Source organism: Pleurodeles waltl, chromosome 3_1 (genome assembly GCF_031143425.1).
Source record: "Pleurodeles waltl isolate 20211129_DDA chromosome 3_1, aPleWal1.hap1.20221129, whole genome shotgun sequence".
NCBI classification, from domain to species: domain Eukaryota; kingdom Metazoa; phylum Chordata; class Amphibia; order Caudata; family Salamandridae; genus Pleurodeles; species Pleurodeles waltl.
This window is the reverse complement of record NC_090440.1, coordinates 1,778,752,557-1,778,776,633: the sequence shown is the minus strand read 5'-3', so window position 1 is coordinate 1,778,776,633 and position 24,077 is coordinate 1,778,752,557. Positions and strand designations below refer to the sequence as shown.

The window sequence follows — 24,077 nt, the reverse complement described above, 5'->3', positions numbered from 1 at the left end:
TAGCAAAAGGGGACAAGTGTCTGACCGTCTATCTAGCCCAGAAGGCTGTTGATTGTCTCAGAGTGCAAATGTGAATGGCAGGGCTAAGCTGGGGTGGAGCGAGTGCTCTCATGTGAGTTAGTGAGCCAGCTATCCCTGGGACACTTTTTATACATTCTTACAACATTACAAAAATTAACAATTGTACAGATACAATTCTTCCATCCAATCGATGTGTAAGGTCCCCGCGTGACTGGGACAGTTTCCGTTGAGTTAACAAAGAACATTCTAAACCTATGAGACATTTAACTAAACTTTTAAATACATTGCAACATCTAACTAAGTTCCCATCCGTGTTGAGTTTTTGAAAGAGAGAACAGCCATGTAAGTTTTAAGTATAAGCACAATTCATCATTTCCACAATCACACATCTTCACACTAGAAGTTTATTCATAAAGAAACAAATGTTCAGATTTGTCAAGCATATCAGGAATTCCTCAACAGGTCAAGCAGGTAAACAGGAAGCAATATTCGTCTTTGTTAGCATAGGACATTTGCCTCATGAAATCTGATGCAAATGGTCAATTTCAGCTGAAGTATAACAGTTAGGAGTTTGTCAACATTAGCATTTTTTATCAAGGGCATGCCGTGCAAATTTGGAAAGACAAATTCATGTTGAATATGCAGCGTTTAGTTAGGCCTGTAATCTATAATCACCTCGTATAGGTTAATATATTAATGCAATTATTACTATTAAAATCTGTGGCAGTTTTTTAGATTCATTATCTGTGTTTGTTTTCTCCTTATAGATCATTGACATTCCCTTCAGACCTTGATGAGTTGCGGGAACTTGCAGAAGATTTACAGTTTTATAAACGAGAGCACCAAACCTATGTCTTGCTGCTTTTCTGTAGTGCATACCTTTACAAGCAATGCTTTGCTATACCTGGCTCCAGCTTTCTGGTAAGCAACTTTGTTTTAGAAGTACAATAAACATTAATTTGCCTAATGAGCTGCATGTCCTTTTTTTATAGATCTGTCCATTCCCAACATGTGATTGTAATGTAATCCTTAGACATGTTCAAGAAAATGTGCCAACATAACATTCTATGAATTGGCAATCTTCAGGGGTGTGGAATGCTTAAAATAATCTACTTGGCCAAGGGACAAAATGTTATGGAGTTCTACATATCCTGTAAGATCTACTTGTCCCACCTACTTTCTACATACATTTGAATGTCTGACAGAGAAACATTAACATATTTTGTTGTGTTTTATTAAAATCAATAAACAATTCAATGCTTTGTAATAATGCTAAAGCAAAACTTGAAAGGTGATATCCATATTATTCAAAAGTATAGGAATACCATAATAAATAATCTTGCCTAGCAGCCTGCTCTAAGACACATATTGACAACAGTTCAATAGTTACAATAGATGTATCCTCTTAAGTCTGCACACATGCTTTGTGCCTCCTCTTGTAAGCCAGAGATCAGTAGCTCTGCTGGGGTCATATTCCTCAAATTTGGGTCCTTCTATCTTACGAAGCATTCAGTCTTGGTGGACATCTTGATTTAACCTTGTTCTTAGTGGGTTCTTAAGAAAATTCATTGCAGAAAACACACGTTCAGGTTCTGCTGTAGATGTAGTGAATGTGAACATCATCTCCATAAGCATTAATGTATTAGTCATTGTGAAGGTTGTGTTGCTAGCAGGGTGGAGAATGCAGGCCGTACAGGAATGTCTTAGGTCTGAAAGCTTTGCATATGTTTTTTAAGTCCACAGATGTCCTGTATAAATGCCAACCTCTCGTCTGTGGTGAAAAGTACCTCAAAATGTTGAACAATATCTGAGACGCCCATATGTACTTTCTTGCCACAGTGTATAATCAAATGCCTGAAGTCCTTGAACTGGCACGTAATTAAGATCTGCAAACCTCTCATCCATGTACATAACCACGTTATGAATGAGCTCACTGTCACTTTGGATTGGTGTTGCTGGTGGGCAGTCTGTTTAACTTTATTTCTCATCTATCTGGAGAAATTCTTTCAAACTTATTTTCTTTGGGGCGGTACAGGTGTTTATACTGTTGCATTGCAGTGCACTCTTTAGTCCTACTAAGGTCAATTCACACCTCTCTACAGCAGGTAGAACATGCAATAAAAGGAGTTCATTAGACTGAAAGAATTCCGAAAGCTGAACATCTCTCAGATTGTAAAGGTTTTTTTTTTTATAATTGCAAAGCTAATTACATTTGAGAGGTACTTTTATGCATAAGGGGCAGAATCATCACTGCCAGCTGGAACCTGTCCCAGATATAGAACCACTGTCAGTCGGTTTTGTTGCATGGCTGCCAATGCCCTAGTTTTGCTGGATGTCCATCTAACCTGTTTAATATCAGGGCCATGTGCAACGTTTTCTTCAGTTATTCTTGACATTTCTTTGGCATCTCTTTGCCTTTTAGTACTATGTCAGTAAAACTTGAAAATCCATTTCCCAGGTTGTTCAAGCTGTCAAATAGAGGGTTTGGATTTTACAATGTCTAGAATCCCAAGCTGAAGCTTGTGAGCTACATAGTGGAATGGCAAAAGAAAAGGAATGTCTTTTCTTAAGAGTGCTGCAACTCATCTCTTAGATCCCATCATAACTGCAGCACCATTGAGATTGACCGTTATTAGAGATGAGCCTGGGTGTTCTGTAGGCCTCATACTTACTACATCCAAAGATAACCTTTCGATTTCTTTACTTAAACCATGTAGAACAACTTGAGCATGTGCATGTTCGAATGGAACAATTTCTGCAGACAGAATGTCGGGCTTCCCACCATTGACTACGCTCACCAGCACAGTTTCCTGTTCAGTGATGGCACTATCTGTGCTTCTGTCAGCAATAATTCAGATGAAGTGAGAATTTGAAAGGTTTTTGGATGTCCTATCAAGGTATATGTGCCTCACATCTTATGAACACCAATGATTTTTTGCGGTTTGTATCATTTCTCCTATATCCACACCTGCTTTCTTCATAGCCCTGCATAGGCTTTCCATGTCTGAGAGTGGCTTACCTTGTTATGCAATTAGGTAAGCATTGTTAAAATAAAAGGGTCAGTTTCTTTCTTTCTCTCTCCTTCAATTTTAGCAGTGCTTGCATGATGAGGGGCTGCTCTGAAGGGGCTCTGGAATTTGAGCTACTCAGCGACTGAGACTGCAAGGCCATTTCTTAAATTTTGTGGTGGTGCCATTAAACACGTTATATGTGCCTTACTAGTTTCATGAGCTCTAATTGGCTCGATGCACATCTGTTCACATCCTTCTAAGAAAGTTTTTCTGCCTGAACCCAAATAGCTGACTGCTACAGAGGGATATTATTGGCAAAAAGTGCTGTACATTGTTGGTCCTTCTCCCTCTTGACTTTTCCTCAGGGCTAGCCATGGCCAGGATTTCACCCATTGAGACTGAAAAACCTTTTTTGTTTTTTTCAGCATCATACTTTTTGTTCATGTTTTTTTGTTCATGTTTTATTTAGAATTATTTGGGGAGGTACGAGGCCCAACCTCAGTTGGTTCTTTTTGGTTTTTCTCCTGGCCTTTCTTTATCAGTGTCTTTGGTTTTTTTAATCCAAATTTGAATAGACTTTGTCCTGTTTACAGGTAAATATGTCTCATCAGAGTGATCAAGTCTGAGACTGTACTTGATTCAGTTTTAAACTCACTGCCCAGAAATATTTAGCTATTTATGGCAACAAGCTTTTCACATGGGAGTCTGCACTTAGGGCCTCATTAAGAGTTTGGCTGCTGGACGAGCCGACTTCCAAACGAGCGAGGAGGGCACCACCACCATGGTGGTGTCATCCCCCCCCCCCCCCCCCCCCCCCCCCCTCCAAGCGTATTACAATGTCCCACCGGGCTGACAGCGGTAACATGGTATTAATTCGTTCCTGTCGGGCACACACATGCGTGATGCTGTATACATGTAATAGAACTCATTTGAGCGGAGAAACATTGGTAAACAAACAAAATAAAGACATAGAAGTCCCAGGTAAGTGGTTTTTTAAGAAAAACTGTGTTTACAGAATACACCAGCCTACATCACTGGACCTTTGGGGGTAGTTTATGCAATGTATAATCGCTCATAATAATTGCAAAATTCAGCAATTGCCATCTTCTGTCATTAAGAAAGAATAGCTACCATGGGTGTCAAGAAATGCAAACTATATAGACTAATTTAACACCCCAAACACTCCCCTGCCTCAAATTAAATTATAGCGATTTCTTAATGGTAATAACATTAATAGGTTGTAAGTGTATTTATATAGCGCTTACTACCTCTGATGAGGCGTTGAAACACTTTTTGGCACGTAGCTCACTACTCCGGAACCCAAAATGGATTCGTAATGAATTAGTAAAATGAAATCTAATTTGTTAATTTGAGCAGTGGACATGTGAGTCTATTAGTTGGATTGAATAGGATAAAGAAGCCCTTGAGAAAGTGTTATTTGGGAGATCATAATAGTAAAAGGAGGTTTAGTATGAGTCAGAGGAGGCGATGAAGGGATGGAGGAGGTAAGAATTTAGAAAGGGTTATTGGGGAGATCATGGTAGTAAAATGAGATTTTGAATGAGTCAAAGGCTAGACGAGAGAGCCTAGAAAGTGTTATTTTTTAGATCATAATAGTAAAATACGGTTTGCCTTGAGTCAAAGGAGGGATAGAAGAGGGAAGAGTCTAGAAAGGGTTATTAGGGAAATCATGGTTCTACAGTGAGGTTTGGATGAGCTAAAAGAGGGATAGAAGGTTTATTTGGGAGATCATAGTGTACAGTGAGGTTTGGGATAAGTCAAAGAGTGGAGGTAGAGGGTATAACGAAAAGGGGTTTCAGATGAGACAGAATAGTGAATTGGAGAGAGTTGAAGGGTTTATTTTTTTCAGTTTTTGCTAATTTCTCACCAATCAGTGTCCTGAAACACAAGTTTGTATTACCCAAAGATAAACCGTTTTTACCTCTTCCACGTGTGTAGGAAAAGCAAATGCTTCTTGTTTCGAGATAGTTTCCTATACAAGCAGCGACAAAGTCAATAGGTCTTGCTTTTCTGACCCATTGGCTTTGCCACTGATTTTTGCCCATGCAGTGCAATACAGCAAAAAGCTCTTGGACAATGCCTTATAGCATCATAAAAATACAAATGGGCATGATGATGAGACCATTTCCGAGGCTCACACATGTATGAGGATGTATGAAAGTGCATGTATCGCCATAAATGCATGCCCCTATGAAATGAGTGGGCACATTTGTTTTTGTATTTATTTACTGATCAAAAATGGACACCCTTTGGGTTGCCTACAGAGAGCTAGAAGCCTGTTTCATGCTCTGCCAAAGAGCCAGATGGAGCTGTGCTGCTTATCTGACCATCCCACCTTCCATATTCCATATCACTTACTTTCCTTATGCACAGACAATAAAAGTACTTCCTTTTTCTAAATAAATATATAAATAAAATACATAAGTGTAGAGGTGAAAAATATTTCTTAGGAGCTTGGCACCTGAGGTGCCGAATGTCATAGATACTGAATGCCAAGGGAGCCTAATTTTGATTCCACCTCATGCCTCTCTTTCACCGCCCTCCACTTTAACTTCCAATCTCTTTATCTCATTGATTCTTTTTCATCCCGACTTTCTTCATCACGATCTTCCCATATTTCTCTTTCTCCTTTATTTTCCGCCTTTTTTTTCCTCTCTTCTTGTGGGTCAAAGTCTGATGATTGAAAATAAGCCCTGGTCCTCAAAAATGAGTGCTGGTTTCTACCACCGGCACAAATTAAGCAATGGACAACATGCTCAGTGGCATTTCATCCAGAAATAACATCAAGTACAGACTTGTTTACCACATTAGGAAAAAAACAGGGAGCCTACATGACAGCCAGATGCCGAATGATCATACACCAAATCAAATTACTGCTGGAAAATATTGCTAGTAGATTTTTAGAAAATGTAGTTACATATTAGAAACGTGGCTGATGTTGAAATATGAGTGACTATATCTACACACAGGGCTTTATACAGCTTTTTACACTAATCCAGGGTGGGGTGGGAAGTTATGCCTCTGGAATTTGCCTCATTTTGTTCTTGTTAATGACAGTTGTTAGGGAGGGGTAGAAGGTCAACACGTGTTACTTGAATTCTAAGGAGCCCCTATTTTCCTGATGCGTTAACTGGAACTCCCTCAACTTTAATGTGGCAACAGATTTTTTTAAACATTTTTTTTAACTTTTTGTAGGAAGTTGTCTCTGTATATACTATTTCAAAGTAAAAAATAGTGTGCACAGAGTCCAAGGGTTCCCCTTAGAGGTAAGATAGTGGCAAAAAGAGATCATTCTAATGCTCTATTTTGTGGTAGTGTGGTCGAGCAGTAGGCTTATCAGAGGGTAGTGTTAAGCATTTGTTGTACACACACAGGCAATAAATGAGGAACACACACTCAAAGACAAATTCCAGGCCAATAGGTTTTTATATTGAAAAATATATTTTCTTAGTTTATTTTCTTAGTTTATCTTAAGAACCACAGGTTCAAGATTTACAAACAGGTATTTCACTCAGGTATTCTAGGAACTTTGAATAATCACAATAGCATGTACAGTTTTGACAAAAATAGCAATAAGCTATTTTAAAAGTAGACACTGCAAAAATCAACAGTTCCTGGGGGAGGTAAGTAATTAAGTTCACAGGTAAGTAAAACACTTACAGGGTTCAAAGTTGGGTCCAAGGTAGCCCACCGTTGGGGGTTCAGGGCAACCCCAGTTACCACACCAGCAGCTCAGGTGCAGAGGTCAAAGTGGTGCCCAAAACACATAGGCTTCAATGGAAATAGGGGTGCTGCGGTTCCAGTCTGCCAGCAGGTAAGTACCTGTGTCTTTGGAGGGCAGACCAGGGGGGTTTTGTAGGGCACAGGGGGGGACACAAGCAGGCACAGAAAGTACACCCTCAGCGGCACAGGGAGGCCGGGTGCAGAGTGCAAACAGGCATCGGGTTTCCAATAGGAATCAATGGGGAGACCCGGGGCTCTCTTCAACGATGCAGGCAGGCACAGGGGAGGCTCCTCTGGGTAGCCACCACCTGGGCTAGGCAGAGGGTCGCTCCTGCACTGGAGTTCGGTTCCTTCAGGTCTTGGGGGCTGCGGGTGCAGTGTGGTTTCCAGGCGTCGGGTTCCTTTAAGCAGACAGTCGCGGTCAGGGGGAGCCTCTGTATTTCCTCTGCAGGTGTCGCTGAGGGGGCTCAGGGGGGTCAACTCTGGCTACTCACGGGCTCGCAGTCGCCGGGGAGTCCTCCCTGTAGTGTTAGTTTTCCGCAGGTTGAGCCGGGGGCGTCAGGTGCAGAGTGGAAAGTCTCACGCTTCCGGCGGGAAACGTGTGGTCTTTAAAAGTTGCTTCTTTGTTGCAAAGTTGCAGTTTCTTGAATAGGGCCGCTGTTCTCGGGAGCTTCTTGGTCCTGTAGATACAGGGTAGTCCTCTGAGGCTTCAGAGGTCGATGGACCCTGTTGGATGCGTCGCTGTTGCAGTTTTCTTCGAAGTAGGGAGACAGGCCAGTGGGGCTGGGGCCAAATCAGTTGTCGTCTCCGTCTTCACTGCAGGGCTTCAGGTCAGCAGTCCTTCTTCTTCTTTAGGTTGCAGGAATCCGATTTCCTGGGTTCTTGGGTGCCCCTAAATACTAAATGTAGGGGTGTGTTTAGGTCTGGGAGGGCAGTGGCCAATGGCTACCGGCCCTGAGGGTGGCTACACCCTCTTTGTGCCACCTCCCTGTGGGGAGGGGGGCACATCCCTAATCCTATTGGGGGAATCCTCCATCTGCAGGATGGAGGATTTCTAAAAGTAAGAGTCACCTCAGCTCAGGACACCTTAGGGGCTGTCCTGACCGGGGAGTGACTCCTCCTTGTTTTCCTCATTATCTTCTCCAGCCTTCCTGCCAAAAGTGGGGGCAGTGGCCGGAGGGGCGGTCATCTCCACTAGCTGGGATGCCCTGTGGAGCTGTAACAAAGGGGGTGAGCCTTTGAGGCTCACCACCAGGTGTTACAGTTCCTGCAGGGGGAGGTGAGAAGCACCTCCACCCAATACAGGCTTTGTTCCTGGCCACAGAGTGACATAGGCACTCTCCCCATGTGGCCAGCAACATGTCTGGTGTGTGGCAGACTGGCAAAAACTAGTCAGCCCACACTGGAAGTCGGGTATGTTTTCAGGGGGCATCTCTTAGATGCCCTCTGGTGGTATTTTTACAAGAAAGTGCACACTGGCATCAGTGTGCATTTATTGTGCTGAGAAGTTTGATACCAAACTTCACAGTTTTCAGTGTAGCCATTATAGTGCTGTGGAGTTCGTGTTTGACAGACTCCCAGACCATATACTCTTATGGCTACCCTGCACTTACAATGTCTAAGGTTTTGCTTAGACACTGTAGGGGCATAGTGCTCATGCACCTATGCCCTCACCTGTGGTATAATGCACCCTGCCTTAGGGCTGTAAGGCCTGCTAGAGGGGTGACTTATCTATGCCATAGGCAGTGTGAGGTTGGCATGGCACTCTGAGGGGAGTGCCATTTCGACTTAGTCATTTTCTCCCCATCAGCACACACAAGCTGGCAAGCAGTGTGTATGTGCTGAGTGAGGGGTCCCCAGGGTGGCATAAGACATGCTGCAGCCCTTAGAGACTTTCCCTGGCATCAGGGCCCTTGGTACCAGGGTTACCAGTTACAAGGGACTTACCTGGGTGCCAGGGTTGTGCCAATTGTGGAGACAAAGGTACAGTTTAGGGAAAGAACACTGGTGCTGGGGCCTGGTTAGCAGGGTCCCAGCACACTTTCAAATCATAACTTGGCATCAGCAAAGGCAAAAAGTCAGGGGGTAACCATACCAAGGAGGCATTTCCTTACACTTTTATATTCTTTTTATTTTTTTAATGAGCTTTATTTATCCATGGATTTGTATGTATAATCTTTGTAACAGCATCAGTGTGAGATTACAATAGCCGCTGGAAGCAAATACCCTTTTGATTAATTCAAGGATTAGGTAAAAGCCCATTATCCCTGAATTGTTTAATTCTGAGAGATGTAGCAAACCCCTGGCCATCTCAAAGCGACAATTAGCTGAGGCAGGAGCAATGAATGGAATCGTCATTCTGTCAAGTATTCGTGCTGCAAGCCATCAACATGTATTCACAGGAAGATGCCATCTACTGTACCCTGGGAGGACACAGTGGCCTCGTCCTCTTCTGCTGCTACTAATCAGTAAAGAGCCTCTGAGACCTCTTCCCACTCAAATTCATGTTTCATGATTCCCAATGCAACAGAAACACATAAATGAAGTCCCTATATTAAATCATGATTTGGGTGAGCCTTTGATAACCCTTAGATATCACGCTTGCCGCACCAAGCTTAACTCCACCATAAACCCCATCATTATCTGCAGCAGACTCACCTGCCAGGGAGCAGACACTGTGTTGGAGACGCCGACCTGCCCCATCCAATTCCAAGAAGTGCGCCGTAGTACACCAAAGACAAGCTGCCTGCCTTGGATGGTGTGGGATGCCAAGACCGACAGTGCGGGACAGGGGGATCGAGCCATGCACCAACTGACGGTGGAGAGACCACGCAGCTACCGTGGCCCACAGCATTGGACCTGGCAGATTAGAAAGCATTTCCTGCCTTGGGGACCGCCCTTGCACTTTCAGCAGCTTGGTCCAGAGAGTAGGTGAGCTGCGACAGTGTGAAATCTGCGTTGACTACAGGTTTGTGGGGGCACCACCTACTTCATACCAGTGTATTAGGCAGGCCTCTGTCACTGACGGAGCCTCACGGTGCCCACAAACTGCCTCTTGCTGAGGGGGGAAGGCTGTTTCACACAAGAGACACTGACATTTTACTGAGCTCAAGAATCACAGCCAGTCACTGGCTAGAGACCAGTCATGGTTTCCTAGACAATCAGAGGCTTCCAAAGGTTCTTTGGCTTTTTGTCAGCATTTCTGATTGGCTGTGTGTCCCACAGTGCCCACAGCTCATATATTTACGTGATTTAATGTATATTTGTCCGTTGGGCAAAATAGTAATTGTGGGAGTCAGTATGACCCTGGCGGTCCCGCTCCGCTATGCCGGCTGTGGCAGCCAGACTGCCAAATTAGGACAACGGTAGTGAACTGGCTGCATGGCAGCCAGTTCACCACCAGTACCGTAAGGGGGGTAGGACCGCCTAGCCGAAAATTGACCATCTTCGACCAGGCGGTCCACCTAACACCTCCAGCTGTATTGTGTATCCTTACCGCCAGGGATTCTGTGGCGGCAGCCCCGCCACAGAATCCCTGGCGGTAATGATGCTGGCGACAGGAATACTCATTCCTGTCACCACTGCAGGACTCCCCAACCCCCCATTCCATGTAGGACCCACCCCGACCCCATCAGAAGCCCCTGATCCCCATTCTGAACCCTCCCCCCAATCCCCATTCTGATCCCCCGTACTTCCACGCAGGCACACATCACACATACATACATACATACATACATACATGCACACACATTCACACACACCTGCACACACGGCCACAACACCCCCCCTCCCCCCCCCCCAACTCCTGCATTCACACAAGCACACATACCCTTGCATACACACAAACACACACAACACCCCTCACATCCCCCCTCATTCACACAAACACACTCAACCCCCCCACCCCCCTGTCGGTCGATAACCTTACCTGCTGGTCATCCGGGAGGGAACAGGGCCCATGACCACTATTAGGCGGGGAAGCAGCCAGCAGCCATAATATGGCAGTCTAAGGACCACCAACACTGGCAGTCAATTGGCAGGGGTGACATTGGCGGACTTTGTAAAAGACCGCCATTGTCAAAATGAGGACCTAAAGGCCTTATTACGAGGCTGGCGGTCTCGTGGTGGCGGTCGGACTGTTGCGACTGTGGCAGTCTGACTGCCACATTACGAGGTTGGCGGGCAGACCTGCCAACCTACTGCCATCCCAGTCAGGTTCAGTGATCCCGACGGGCTGACAGAGGTCCTGGCTGTAATCAGCCAGGGTGGCACTGCAATCAGTGCCGTCCTGCTGATTACAACCTTGTTCTCCACCAGCCTTTTTATGGCCGTCTGTCCGCCATGAAAGACGCCGTCCTGCTGATTACAACCTTGTTCTCCACCAGCCTTTTCATGGCCGTCTGTCCGCCATGAAAGACTGGTGGAGAACAAGTGCAGGGGGCCACAGGGGGGGCCTTGCACTGCCCAATCCTATGGCATGGGCAGTGCAGAGGCCCCCTTGCTCAGCATCCTTGAAATGCACACTGTCTGCTGTGCCGACGGAGTGCATTTTAAGGGTGTTGCACCCTGCGTGTGGCAGCATTGCCACTGGCTCAATTATGAGCCGGGAACAATGTTGCAGCCCAGTGGGAAAGTTGTAATAAGGCCGGTGGGGAGATGGCCAGCCCTGTGGCATTCTCCTCGTCTGGAGTTTGGCGGACGGATGTCTCCGTCCGCCAAACTCATGATGACCCCCTAAATCTTCTAGCCCATTACAAAAGTCAATATGGTTCGGGTTTGAGGCAATATGATTCCCCTACCCCTGAATCTTACCCAGCTCTGCGTGTTTGTGTCGCCAATGAGGTTTGCTGCTGAACCAATGGCACTGGAATTGTCTTAACTGCCATTTTTCAGATGGATACAACTACCTGTGGATTCCTGACCTAATGAATTCTCCCCATGCGTAGCATTCGATGGAAACTTCTCTCTAGCTCTGCACGTCGGCGAGGACGTCACAATTGCCCGACTCCACGTGGCTCCGCCTGACATTATCGTGGCAATAAGAGGCCCTCGCTGACGTCATTTCCCTTTTTTCCGTGGCTTCGATAAGGGTTACTTTCTAGCTACCTGTGTCGTTCGCTCTTCGGAAGGGATACTTTGTTTTTGTCGGCTCCGGAGAAGTCCGGTTTTAAACCCTGCAGAGAATGCGGAGGTCGGATGTCGGTGACTGACCCCCACAATGACTGCCTTTGGTGCCTGAGTTCGGATCATGACGTCCAGGAATGTGGTTCATGCCAAAAGATGAATCAGAAGGCCTTGAAGGAACGTGAGGCTAAGTTGTTCTTAGCCAAGTCGAAGAGAGAGAGAAAGCGGCACCATGGATCGTCTTCGGGGAAGTCGAGCCACAGGAAACAGCGTAATTGTGACTCCAGGCGTCCGTCCAGAAGCCGGTCAGAGTCGAGGTCTCTGTCGACTCAATGCCGTAAGTCTTGGGAAGTCACCCCAACGGTGTCTCCACAACCAGTGACTCAGCAGACGTCCCTGGTGCCATCGGTCTTTGAGGTTGTGGAGCCTCAAAGTCAACAGGCTTCTCCGGCGCATCCAGGGGTGCAGGAGTCATGTCCGGTGCCGGCTCTGGCTCCTCAGGGCTATCCTTCGTTCCTGGCTCCGGGTACGGATCCGGCGGCATTTCTAAATGCCATGTTTGCCATATTCCAAAATATGGCTCCGGGAGGTGGTGCGCCGGCTGGCCCCACTGGTCCCCTGGCATTCAACCTAGGCCTTCCGGCTCCGTGCAGGCCGACGCTGTGTATGCTGTTCTGTCCGGCAGGAGATTCTAACCAGGTGCCAGTGCCGGCGGCGCAGCCGTTGAGAGAGAGACATTCGACGCCGTTGTCTGATGAGATGGAGCCTAGAAGCCGGATGGCGTAGACGGGTGCAGGGCCTTTATCCATGGCGCCGATGGATCCATCTGCGGTGTCTGGAGGATCTGGAGATCCTGTCATGACGCCTTCTCTGCGCCATTCACCGACGTCATTGCACTCCATGTTGACGCCGGGGTTGGAGGCCAAAGTGAGATCCAGAAGGAAGGCCCTCAGGTTGCTGGAGTAGAGGGAGTACCAGCAGCAGATCCTTGAGGAGGGGGAGATTGCTGATCCCCAGAGTGAGTTTCCAGGATTGGATACGGCCAGTGGACTTGATACTTCCCCGGAATGGGATTTGGCCTCCCCTGGGGAGTATACAGAGGAGGCAGCCACCTTTCACTCCGTCATCAGGAAGGCTGCAAATTTCCTGGAACTTCCCCTGCCTATGGCCCAGGTTAAAACCAACCTTCTGACAGAAGTACTGCACCCTGCCACAGCCATTGCGGATCCTCTTTTGCCATTCAATGAGGCTCTTATGGAGCCAATAGAAGAGGTGTGGAAGAGGCCTGTCACCTCGTCGGCTGTGAGCAGGTCGTTGACCAGACAATATAGGTCTGCATCTGGAGACCCCAAATTTTTGTCTAAGCATCTGTCTCCTGAGAGTCTGGTTGTACAGGCATCCTGTTCTTCGTGGTCTGCTCCTGGCTCTTTTCCGGGAGTTCCATCTGACCGGGAGTCCAAGCGTATGGAACAGTCGGCCAAGAAAGTTTTTCATCGTGTAGCATGGTGTTGAAATCTGCCAATGCTACCTACATTCTTGGCAGGTGCATACACGCGATAATGGACGCAGCGAAGACAGTATTACCAGACATGCCCCAGGACTTGCATGGCCTACTTTCGGATGCCCAGGCAGCGGCTACGCAAGTCATTCAGTCAGGGCTGGATACCACGGACTCTGTTGCAAGAGCCATGGGGACCTCTGTTGCCACCAGGTGCCCTGCTTGGTTGAGCACATCTGTTTTTTCTCCAGACGTTCAGCCACGCTGTTGGACTTGCCTTTTGGTGGGGCGAAATTTTTGGATCTAAAGCGCACCCTGCGCTGGAGCGCTTTAAGGAGTGTAGGGCTACTGCTAAGTCCTTGGGCCTGGAGGCTGCTTCTACCCCATTTAGATCTTTGAGGCAGCCGCGAGTTTTTGGACGAGGGGCTTCCTTTCGTGGGAGATCTTAGCAGCCAGGGCAGCAGTCTTTGAGCCTCCCTTATCGATCATTTAGGGGGTGGGGTAGGGTCCGCACCAGAGGGGCCAACCAGCAGCAGCATCCTTCCTCTCCCTCAGGAGGGATGCTACAGGGAAAGCAGCCCTAGTCCTCTAGCCATCGCGTCCCATGCCTCACCGGTAGGGGGGGAGGCTATCTCTTTTTCTTCCCATGTGGGAGTCCTTAACATCTGATTCCTGGGTCATCAGCGTGGTGAGAAAAGGTTATACCCTTCCCTTTTGGGAGATTCCCCCTTCCTTCCCTCCCAGTCCTTCCTTTTGTTCAGAAGATCATCTTCTGTTGCTAGAACAGGAGGTTCTGTCCCTATTGTTGAAAGGTGCAGTGGAGTTGGTTCCCGAGCAGGAGAGGGGTCAGGGATGTTATTCAAGGTACTTTCTGATCCCCAAAAAAGATGGTTGTCTGCGGCCTATCTTGGACCTGAGGATTTTGAATTGGTTCCTCAAGCAGGAGACATTCAAAATGCTGACCCTAGCACAGGTACTTATGGCATTGAACAAGGAGGATTGGATGGTGTTGGTCGACTTGCAGGATGCTTATTTCCATATTCCCATTCTCAAGTCACACAGGAAGTATCTCCGGTTTGTGGTGGGTTCGCAACACTACCAGTTTGTGGTCCTTCCTTTTGGTCTTACTTCCGCACCTCGGGTCTTCACGAAGGTGATGTCGGTTGTTGCAGCAGACCTCGGAAGGAAAGGGATAGCAGTTTTCCCTTACCTGGACGATTGGTTCATCAGAGCCGAGTCTCCAGGGCTTGTGTTGCACCATTTGCAGCTGGCAACCCAGTTGTTGTTCAGTCTGGGCTTTTCAATAAATGTGCCCAAATCTCACCTAGAGCCCCCTCAACGCCTCCTGTTCATAGGGGCAGTGCTGGACACTACATTGAATCGGGCCTTTCCTCCGCTACAGCGGATCCAGGACATTCAGGTGTTGATTCCAATGTTTCAAGAAGGAGCAGTTGTTCCAGTCCTCAAGGTCCTTCCTTTGCTCGGTTTGTTCGCTTCTTACATTCTGTTGGTCACTCATGTTCAGTGGTGCCTCCGCAGGCAGTGGTTTCAACACAAAGGGGATCTTGAGGAGTCGATAAAGATCTCCAGAGACACTGCGGCGGATCTCCGATGGTGGGCTGAGGACAGCAACCTGTCTCAAGGAAAGCCGTTTTCACTGCCTCCTCCGGTGACCACAGTGATAATGGATGCCTCCACTTTGGGGTGGGGAGCGCATCTGGTGGACCTGGAGATCAAGTCGTTGGTCTCCAGTGGAGCAGATGTTTCATATCAATCTGCTGGTACTGCGGGCGATTCGTTTGCCCCTAAAGGCCTTCCTCCCTTCCCTTTGCGGGCAGTCGGTTCAAGTTCTAACGGACAACATGACCGCAATTTGGTATATCAACAAGCAGGGAGGTGTAAGGTCGTACCTTCTCTGCACAGAGGCTCTTCGACTCTGGTCCTGGGCTCAGGACCATCGGCTTTCCGTAATAGCAAATCATCTGGCTGGGGTTCAAAATGTGCGTGCGGACAGTCTCAGTCTGCTCTTCTCAGACGATCACGAGTGGCGTCTTCATCCGGATCTGGTTCTTTACATCTTTCGGGTGTGGGGTTTTCCCTGGATAGACCTTTTTGCCACTCGGGAGAACGCACACTGCCCGTCGTTCTGCAGCCTTCAGTATCCGACGCAAGGAGCGTTGGGGGACGCGTTTCAGATGTCCTGGTGCGGCCAGTTGCTTTACGCGTTTCCCCCCCATACCCTTGATTCCTCGGGTTCTGAGGAAGATTCGCAAAGAACGGGCCCAAGTCATTCTAATAGCTCCGGATTGGCCGCGGAGGGTGTGGTACGCTGTGCCCTCTGCTCCATCTCCCTCTCAGGGAAGACCTCCTCTCGCAGTCGCAGGGGCGGGTTCTACACCCCCACCTCCAGAGCCTGCACCTTCCTGCCTGGAGATTGAACGGGGCAACCTGAATGCTTTTTCTCTCCCGCCAGAGGTGGTGGACGTTTTTATCGGCCAAGCGACACTCCACCAAATCGGTCTATGTGAGCAGGTGGACTAAATTTGTTCATTGGTGTGGAGAACAACAAATTAATCCCTTAAGTGCCCATCTATCAGATATATTGCTGTTTGCTTTGTCGTTGACGCGGCGAGGTTGCGCTGTGGCCACTGTCAAAGGCTATCTTTTGGCCCTGTCGGCCTTCTTATGTCTTCCTGATCAACCCTCTCTGTTCAATTCCCCTTTAGCATTAAGGTTTTTGACGGGGCTTACCAATAGGTTTACTCCCAATCCATTTATCATGCCCCAGTGGGACTTAAATCTGGTGTTAACTTTTTTGATGGGCTCTCCCTTTGAGCCACTTCATTTTTGCCCTTTAAGATATTTGTTTTTAAAGACTGTGTTTCTAACAGCCATCACGTTGGCTAGACGTGTGAGTGAGCTTCAGGCGCTTTCTGTTCATCCACCTTTTACAACCTTCCATAAAGACAAAGTGGTTTAGAGGACCAGGGCGGCTTTCCTCCCCAAGGTAGTGTCTCCGTTTCACTTGGGACAATCCATCACTCTCTCGACATTCTACCCTCCTCCGCATCCATCTAAGGAGGAGGAAAGACTCCATCGTCTGGACCCCAGGAGGGCTCTCAGTTTTTACATTGACAGGACGAGAGAGTTCCGCTTGGATGATCAACTCTTTATTGGATACGTGGGGGAAGGCCGTCCACAAACGAACGCTATCCAGGTGGGTCGTTCTTTGTATTAAGATATGTTATTCATTGGAGAAGAAGGATCCTCCTGAGGGGATCAGGGCCCATTCCACCAGGGCCAAGTCGACCTCATCGGCCCTGGCCAGAGGTGTTCCGGTGGCGGACATTTGTAAGGCCGCAAATTGGTCTCCCCCCCACACCTTTGTAAAGCATTATTGGCTGGATTCGGAGGTGCGGAGGGATGGCCATTTTGCGCGGTCTGTGCTGCAGGAGTTCTTGGTGTGACCGGACAGACACCCTCCTCCAAGGTTGTACTGCTTTGGGGCTCTATTCATTAGGTGAGGAATCCACAGGTAGTTGTATCCATCAGAAGAGCAAGTTACTTACCTTTGGTAACGCTTTTTCTGGTGGATACACTAGCTACCTGTGGATTCCTCACGGTCCCTCCCGCCTCCCCGTTGTCTGTCTGGTCATACCGAGATCTCCTTGGGTGTGCATTTGTATGTTTTATTTTTGTATATTTGTGTGTGTGTGTGTGTGTGTGTATATGTGTAATGTAATATATATATAATATACACACACACACATATCAAGGTGTGTGTATATGTGTGTGTGTGTGTGTATGTATATATATATATATATATATATATACACACACACATACATATATAGTTGCATTTCTGTTTATTTGTGAGTTCTTACATTTGTTCATAATGGTGTAGAACTTTTAGGAAGGAGCATTGGTATTGTTTCTGTTATTGGCGTTTGCTTTTTCTATAAAGGTTTGAGTATGATGATGAAGTGTTTGGATTATCCATGTTTATCTATTCAACTCAAAGGCACGTCAAAAATGGTGTAAGCTGACGTCCGCACGCCGGTGAGGGCCTCTTATTGCCACGATGACATCAGGTGGAGCCGCGTGGAGTCGGGCAATTGTGACGTCCTCGCCGACGTGCACAGCTAGACAGAAGTTTCCGTTGAATGCTACGCATGGGGAGAATTCATTAGGTGAGGAATCCACAGGTAGCTAGTGTATCCACCAGAAAAAGCGTTACCGAAGGTAAGTAACTTGCTCTTATAATAATTTTGTGCACCTCTCAATCTTCATGCTATCCATTTTATGTAAATTCATTCAGCAGATGTTTGCCTTTAAAAACACACCAGCCCTCACTTTTAAAATCTTAATTATTCATTGGTAACATATGGGACCTTACTGACTTTTGGCCTGGCTCCTGAAAAATGTAATTATGCTCGATTTTGTCTTAGTGCTGAGAAAGACATAATTGCTGTGAGGTTTTCTCTCAAAAGTAGTTTAGTTGCAAACATGCCATCCTGAGACTGTTTTACACAGAGTGCCTCATGGGCTCATTGGGGAGCTTGTGCCGTTTTTTTGTCGCACTGGTACTTTGGTATTATTGAATTGAGTGCAGAAGCATGTGCAGTCCCTTCTATAACACATATTGAACTAACGCACATTTTGAATCGGCTCAATCGCGAGGTGGCAGCCTCTCATTTGGTTTAGGATGTTGCTGCAATCAAATGAGGCAATAGTGTGCAGTATTAAAAATGCGGGCACACAGCCAAAGAAGCTTTTGGGAAGGGCCACATGGAGTAGCTGGTGCACATTCTGCCTGCCCTCGAGGTTGGCCCTGTGGACTGGGGGTTGAATTCAGCGGGACCCCGGCCAGGTATCGCCTAGTAGGCGGGTGCGGCGAGTTACCAACATGCTGGGCAATTTTTACCCCCTCCCTCTTTCTTTAAACTGAGGCTGGGGGTCTCCAGTCCTATTTTCGTTAACCCGCTATTTAGAGTACAGGCACAAATTTACACTCCCCTTTCCAGCCTGAACAGCACATTCTCTGTAATATGGTGAAGTGTTTGTCTGTGCCTGCCACATTCTGTAAAGGGTATGCACAGCCAAGGTGGAATGCAAATGCATTGATGGGCATTTAAGTAACCGTAATTCCAAAACTGCTATGTCTTGGAGATCTCCTAAGACTCCTGCGCTTTCACACTGGAAACAGGGAACCTATAGGACAGTGAAAGCCGAAGAACCCCGAAACCAAGGACGGAAACTAAATGGGAAGCTTTACGGTGGGAATAGTCTGCTATGATGGGATAAGTTGGAAAAATGTTGAAAACAATGCATTTTTTTTTTAACAAAAATTATTAAAACTGAGACCCATTTCAGTTCACATGGAGGTTTTTAAAAAAAAAATTATTAAGAGGATAGAATGTAAATTGTTAGCAAACAATAGTAGAGCAGCAGTTTCAGTCTATGCATGGTATCAAATAATGGCATTTTTCAGTATGCTTCCTTCATACAAAACACGTCTTATTGTATATACTGCTATAAAAATGGCCGATAAGACTCCTTAGGGCTATGCATGAGAATATTTAGTCGTAAAATTAAGGCCACAATCTCAAACCAAAGATGGCCTTAAAATTAGCTCTTGACAGGCAGTGCCTGAATTTTAGGCCTACATCACAACATTGCAGTGTATATTAAAATTACATTCCCAGAAAAGGCCTTCTTTACAAGGATTCCTACACATGGACAAAGGTGTTTCGCCACTGGGGAAAGCACAATATTTCACAAAAATCATTGGAATTGACCGTCCCATTTCAGTCACTTGCATTCCTCTTTCATTCAGTTTGTAGAAGAAAAGGTCACTTATGTGTCAGTAAAGAAAGTGATGATAACGTTTGGATTCCTAATGCTGTAGTGGGAAAGTTGACTGTGAATTGAATTTAACAACCTGTCCCTGTTTTGAAAGTGCCTACTGAATCTATTCTCTTTGGATGAACATCTAATTAACTACAGTATGAAATACAGGTGGTAGCACTGGCTGTATATATAACTGTTGGGTCTAAAAATAGTATTAGGTCTGTTCTGTTTGGAAAATATTTTAAAGACAACCACTTTCAAAGCACGTTTTAGAAATATTAAATCATTTCCTGCTTTAGTGATATGTATTCTCTTAGTCCTCAGTTCTTCATAAAGACTGGTAAGGGAGGAAATTTGCACGTTGTTGATTATCTATTAAATCAAGGACCTGATGGCCAACACCCAGTGTTCACTACATGGACCCTTACTGGGTGTCCTTGTACATGGCCCCTGATTATATTGTTTACCTGGGTTGTGTGCTGCTAGGAGTGCAAAGCCTAAGTGAGTTCATAAAGGCCCTATTTGTGCCTGTATTGATGTTTGTTTTTCTGCTGTCTTCATTTGTTGTTTTTGGTCTTCTATCCTGCTAAGTTTGCTGATTTTGGTATGTCTTGATTGCTTGTTTATTGGTTCATGAGAAATTCTGCCAACTTTAATTTTTGCCTTAGTGATGTTAAGATACCTTCTGGGAGATTTTACCCCAAAAATGCCTATTACCCTGCAAATACTATTTTAGAGGTATTTAAAATCCAAGATTCCTTCTTGCTAAGTGGGAATCAGGTAGCTATTTCACATGGGATAGTAGATGTTTCTTTATTTAAAAGGGTACAGGTTAAGTTACACGTTACTTAATAAGGAAACCCCACCAGGAACAGCATCCTATCTGTTCAACTCACTCTCTCCAATGGTCACACACCCTTAGTCACTCACCAACATTCCATGACATCACACACTGGATGAGCAAAGCAGAGAACAATGGAGGTGTGCACAGAATGCATCACAAGTATAGCAGAATATAGCACAAGGACCGTGGCCTTCAGTCCATACAAAAGGGATTTTTGTCCCATTCCTGATGCACAAAAAATAGCCTTTCTGCAACAGCAATATTAAGAGCTAAATTAATCCTTACCAGAGGCCAAAACCTGGTCAGTGGGTATGGATAATGTGTCTCCTACATTCCTCCTCATGTACAGTTTCAATTACAATGTGTAGACCTAAGTTTGAGTTCCCAACCTTCAAAATAGGTGTGTGAACAAAACTATTGGGCCAATCAGATTACCAAGTAGACTTCTCATTTTTCGGTCCAGAGATCTCAGGAAAAAACCCAGCAATCCATATATATACATCCATTTTTTTTGCATTCCACAAATGCAAGTTTACTCCTGTGAAAGGAATACCGAAGAACGTTTTAAGACTTGGAATTGAGATTTAGGGGAAGAGCTGTCTCCTTGTGGAAAGCATATTTTGCCTCGAGGACACAAAAAAGGATTTACTCTTGTTTATTGTCCCACGCGATGGATAATCTATATGTGTACATTTCATGGATTTTAGTAAGACATTTCTTTACCTTATTTTAGCGACTATTCTTGATTGGATTTTTTGGTGCTTTAATTTTTTTTAATAATGTCTGTTTATATTATCCCCACTTTGTCAGCAAAAACAAATTTGACGTAGTGTTCTTGATGAGAATTCACTTTTTCGTATTTTCATTTCAGAACATGCTTGCAGGTGCATTATTTGGCCCATGGTTGGGACTTTTCCTGTGCTGTACGTTGACATCTCTGGGTGCAACATGCTGTTACCTGCTTTCTGATGCCTTTGGAAAACAGTTTGTAGTCTACTATTTTCCTGAGAAAGTAGCAGTGCTTCAAACTAAGGTAAATATAATATGAAGGCCTGAACGCTGTTAGCAATAGCATCCCCATTATCTTATTTTCACTCATTAGCTGCAAGCTAGTGAGGTGCAAATTGTTTGTTGTTTTCCCTTTTTGCAGTTCAAAAATTCCCATTTAAGCGATAAAGGCTAATATATACGGTCAAGTTTGTCTACTTAACTGAAATTTGTTATGAGTAATATACATATAAAGTCGAACTTTATAAAAGCATATGTGTTGTGATCCAAACTAGTTAATGTATTTAACCTCCACTGAAAACAGTGGTGTATACCACTAAGGGATGCTCTGCTAAATTGCACTTTGTATTTACCCTGATGAAAAATGTGCACGTTTTGTTCATTTTGACAGTTTAAAAAAAATGTTTTAGTATTTGTTATTAAGTTTCAAGAGCACTCATCTTATCCAAGTGACGTAAAATATGCATCAAACAATGGCTGTAACTACTAATGGTTCCAAACAAGTTCCTTTGGTATTTAGTTAGCTTGTGTCTTCCACTGCTACTTGGAGATTACAGCTTTTCACCCCAGAATGGTATCATTATTTATTCAACAATAGTTCGCCACAGTGCAATGGCAAATAACATTTTTCAGGTTTTGTTTTTGGCGATTTGCTGCTAATGTCTTCAGTGTTTTCATGGTCAGTAGATGGACTTCACACACAATACATTTAAAAGTATGCATTTTACTAAATCAGAAGCTCTTTTGAATAATAATAAATCTAAATCTATGCTAAATTTAAGTCCTATTTTTTTTTTTAACTGACCACTAGATTCAGTAACACTTACTAAATTAATTCATTTAAATAATAAATGAACATTAGGCAGTGAAAATATTTTCATTATGTTTGAATAGGAATGATAGCCGTAGTTATATCCCAAATAAAGAGGAACTATTGCAGTTGATACTTACTTCTAATGCCACAAATTACACTAACAGCTTTTGAGAAACGTTACATATGAATGGATGAAAATGTAGTTTGCTGTGCAATATTATATATATATATATATATATATATATATATATACATCAATCCCTTCATTGTGAGTCCAATGATTTATTTATTTATATTTTTTGTGGCAAGTAAAATCAAAAATAGGAGCCAACATTCCCGCTAGCATTGGTATTGTCCCCAGTGAGCAATTACCCACCGATTCCAGATGATTTTGAAGGTCGAAATGCGGAATAATGTGTAGTTGCAGTTTTCAAGTTGTTAATTTTCCCTTCTCAGTTTTTCAGGCAATAGGTGGAAAGAGAACCCCTTTTGCAGGTGCCCAGTATGCTCTAGATCGTTTCATTCAGGCAATACGTGGAAAGAGAATCATTGATTCAGTGCCTGGCTTGCTCCTGATCCTTAAACAAAAATCTAATAGAAACCCAGTTTGTGTGACACGTTTGTTCCACGTTTTTTGATTTAAGAATATTTGTGAAATGCATACTACTCAGCAATGATTTAGCATGAACTAATTTTAACTAAACAAACCATCCTCAAAAGTAAAGTGTTTTTAAGTGAGACTTTAATTTGCTACTAACTGAGGAAAATATTTAAAATACACACAAAGGAGAAAGCAGAAAGAAGAATGTTTGATTTATGAAGGATAAGTCCTTGTCACCTAAAAGTGGAACTGGGAACGGCTTGTCTAAGTGGCTAAAATTCGCACCTTTGTAAAGCCCACCTATAGGTATTTGATGATCTGTATATGGGCACATTTCAATTTTCCGCTTTGTGTGTGGATTATAGCCTGCTTTTTTGGTGCTCATGCCTGCTGTACTGTGGTGCTGTGTTAATTCTACCCTTTGTTTTCCAGGAGATTCCTTGCTGTTTTTTTCACTTTGTCCTTTGGCTAGGGCACGTTATGGCAAAACAACATGGCTTTGAGCCATGTGCTCAGTGCCACAATGAACCAAATCATGTCACTTTAGAGATACTGTTACACTGTTTGAGTACAGCCTCTAGTCTGTTCTGGTATTCGCAGTATGCTGTAATACTGTGGTAACTGGTTGGCTTTCCTTTTTGTTTATAGTCCAACTAGCACACTGCAACAAAAGGTCCAGCATCCCTCCCTCAATGTGAGTTCTTTGTCTCTCTCTCTCTCTCTCTGGTCTGTAGTACTAGGGGAACACTCCAAACAGAAGAGCCAGCATCCTCCTGTGTGTGGTTTCCTGTTAGGCCCTTTTCATCCCCAGTACATAAGTTCTACTCCCGCTGAGTAGAAAAGGATGTTATAAATGAGCTGGCTGGTAGGTCGGTGAGCGAGAGTCTATACAGACAAAACTGCCCCCTCCCCCCCCCCCCCCCCCCTCCCCCCAATTCATTGCTCTGTGGGAAGGAGCACAGGTGCCTGGAGGGACGGGGAACCCACTAAAAGTACCAAACTACCCCCTATCCTTGCTGGGCACCTTACTCTACCTCGCATAACTGGTCAGTATGTGACCCCACAGTCCTTTCTCCCTCAAACTCCTAATAGACACTGTCCCAAACACCAGGCAGAAATCCGCGATCAGCAGCCTTCACACTGACTTCCAAATAAACGCAACATCTCATAATCAAGGCCTATCAATGTTAAAAACACACCAGAGGGGAGAAAGAACCTTTCACAGAAGTAAATACCATACTTTTTGTTCTTCCTACATTTACCAGTTCACCTTCCTATGTTGCACTGGTTGACTTAATTCATAGTGAGACCTACATAGTCAAACGGCCAAAGGTCCCCCTTTAGGTCATGAAGTTTCTTTACTAAGCTGTTTTTCTGTATAGGAGCACAATTCAAGATCACTTAAACTCATGCAAGCAAAGGTATGCATATTAATTCTCAGCAGGTTATCCCCCCTATGATTATACATAACATTGTGTCTATTGTGTTTAGTAGACCTTTCTAGTTACCTTGAGACAAAGGACAGGACAACTTAGCAATAACTGACAATAATGAGCATAGAA

The 24,077-nt window shown here is 45.0% G+C and overlaps 1 protein-coding gene across 1 annotated transcript in view; it reads left to right on the top strand.

Moving 5' to 3' along the window:
• Positions 1-24,077, top strand: part of TMEM41A (transmembrane protein 41A) — a 164,850-nt gene that overhangs the window by 74,924 nt on the left and 65,849 nt on the right. The window contains exons 2-3 of the mRNA XM_069225805.1: positions 789-942; positions 20,964-21,125. Of these exons, the coding sequence (XP_069081906.1) occupies positions 789-942; positions 20,964-21,125 (316 nt within the window). The remainder of the gene's footprint in view (positions 1-788; positions 943-20,963; positions 21,126-24,077) is intronic.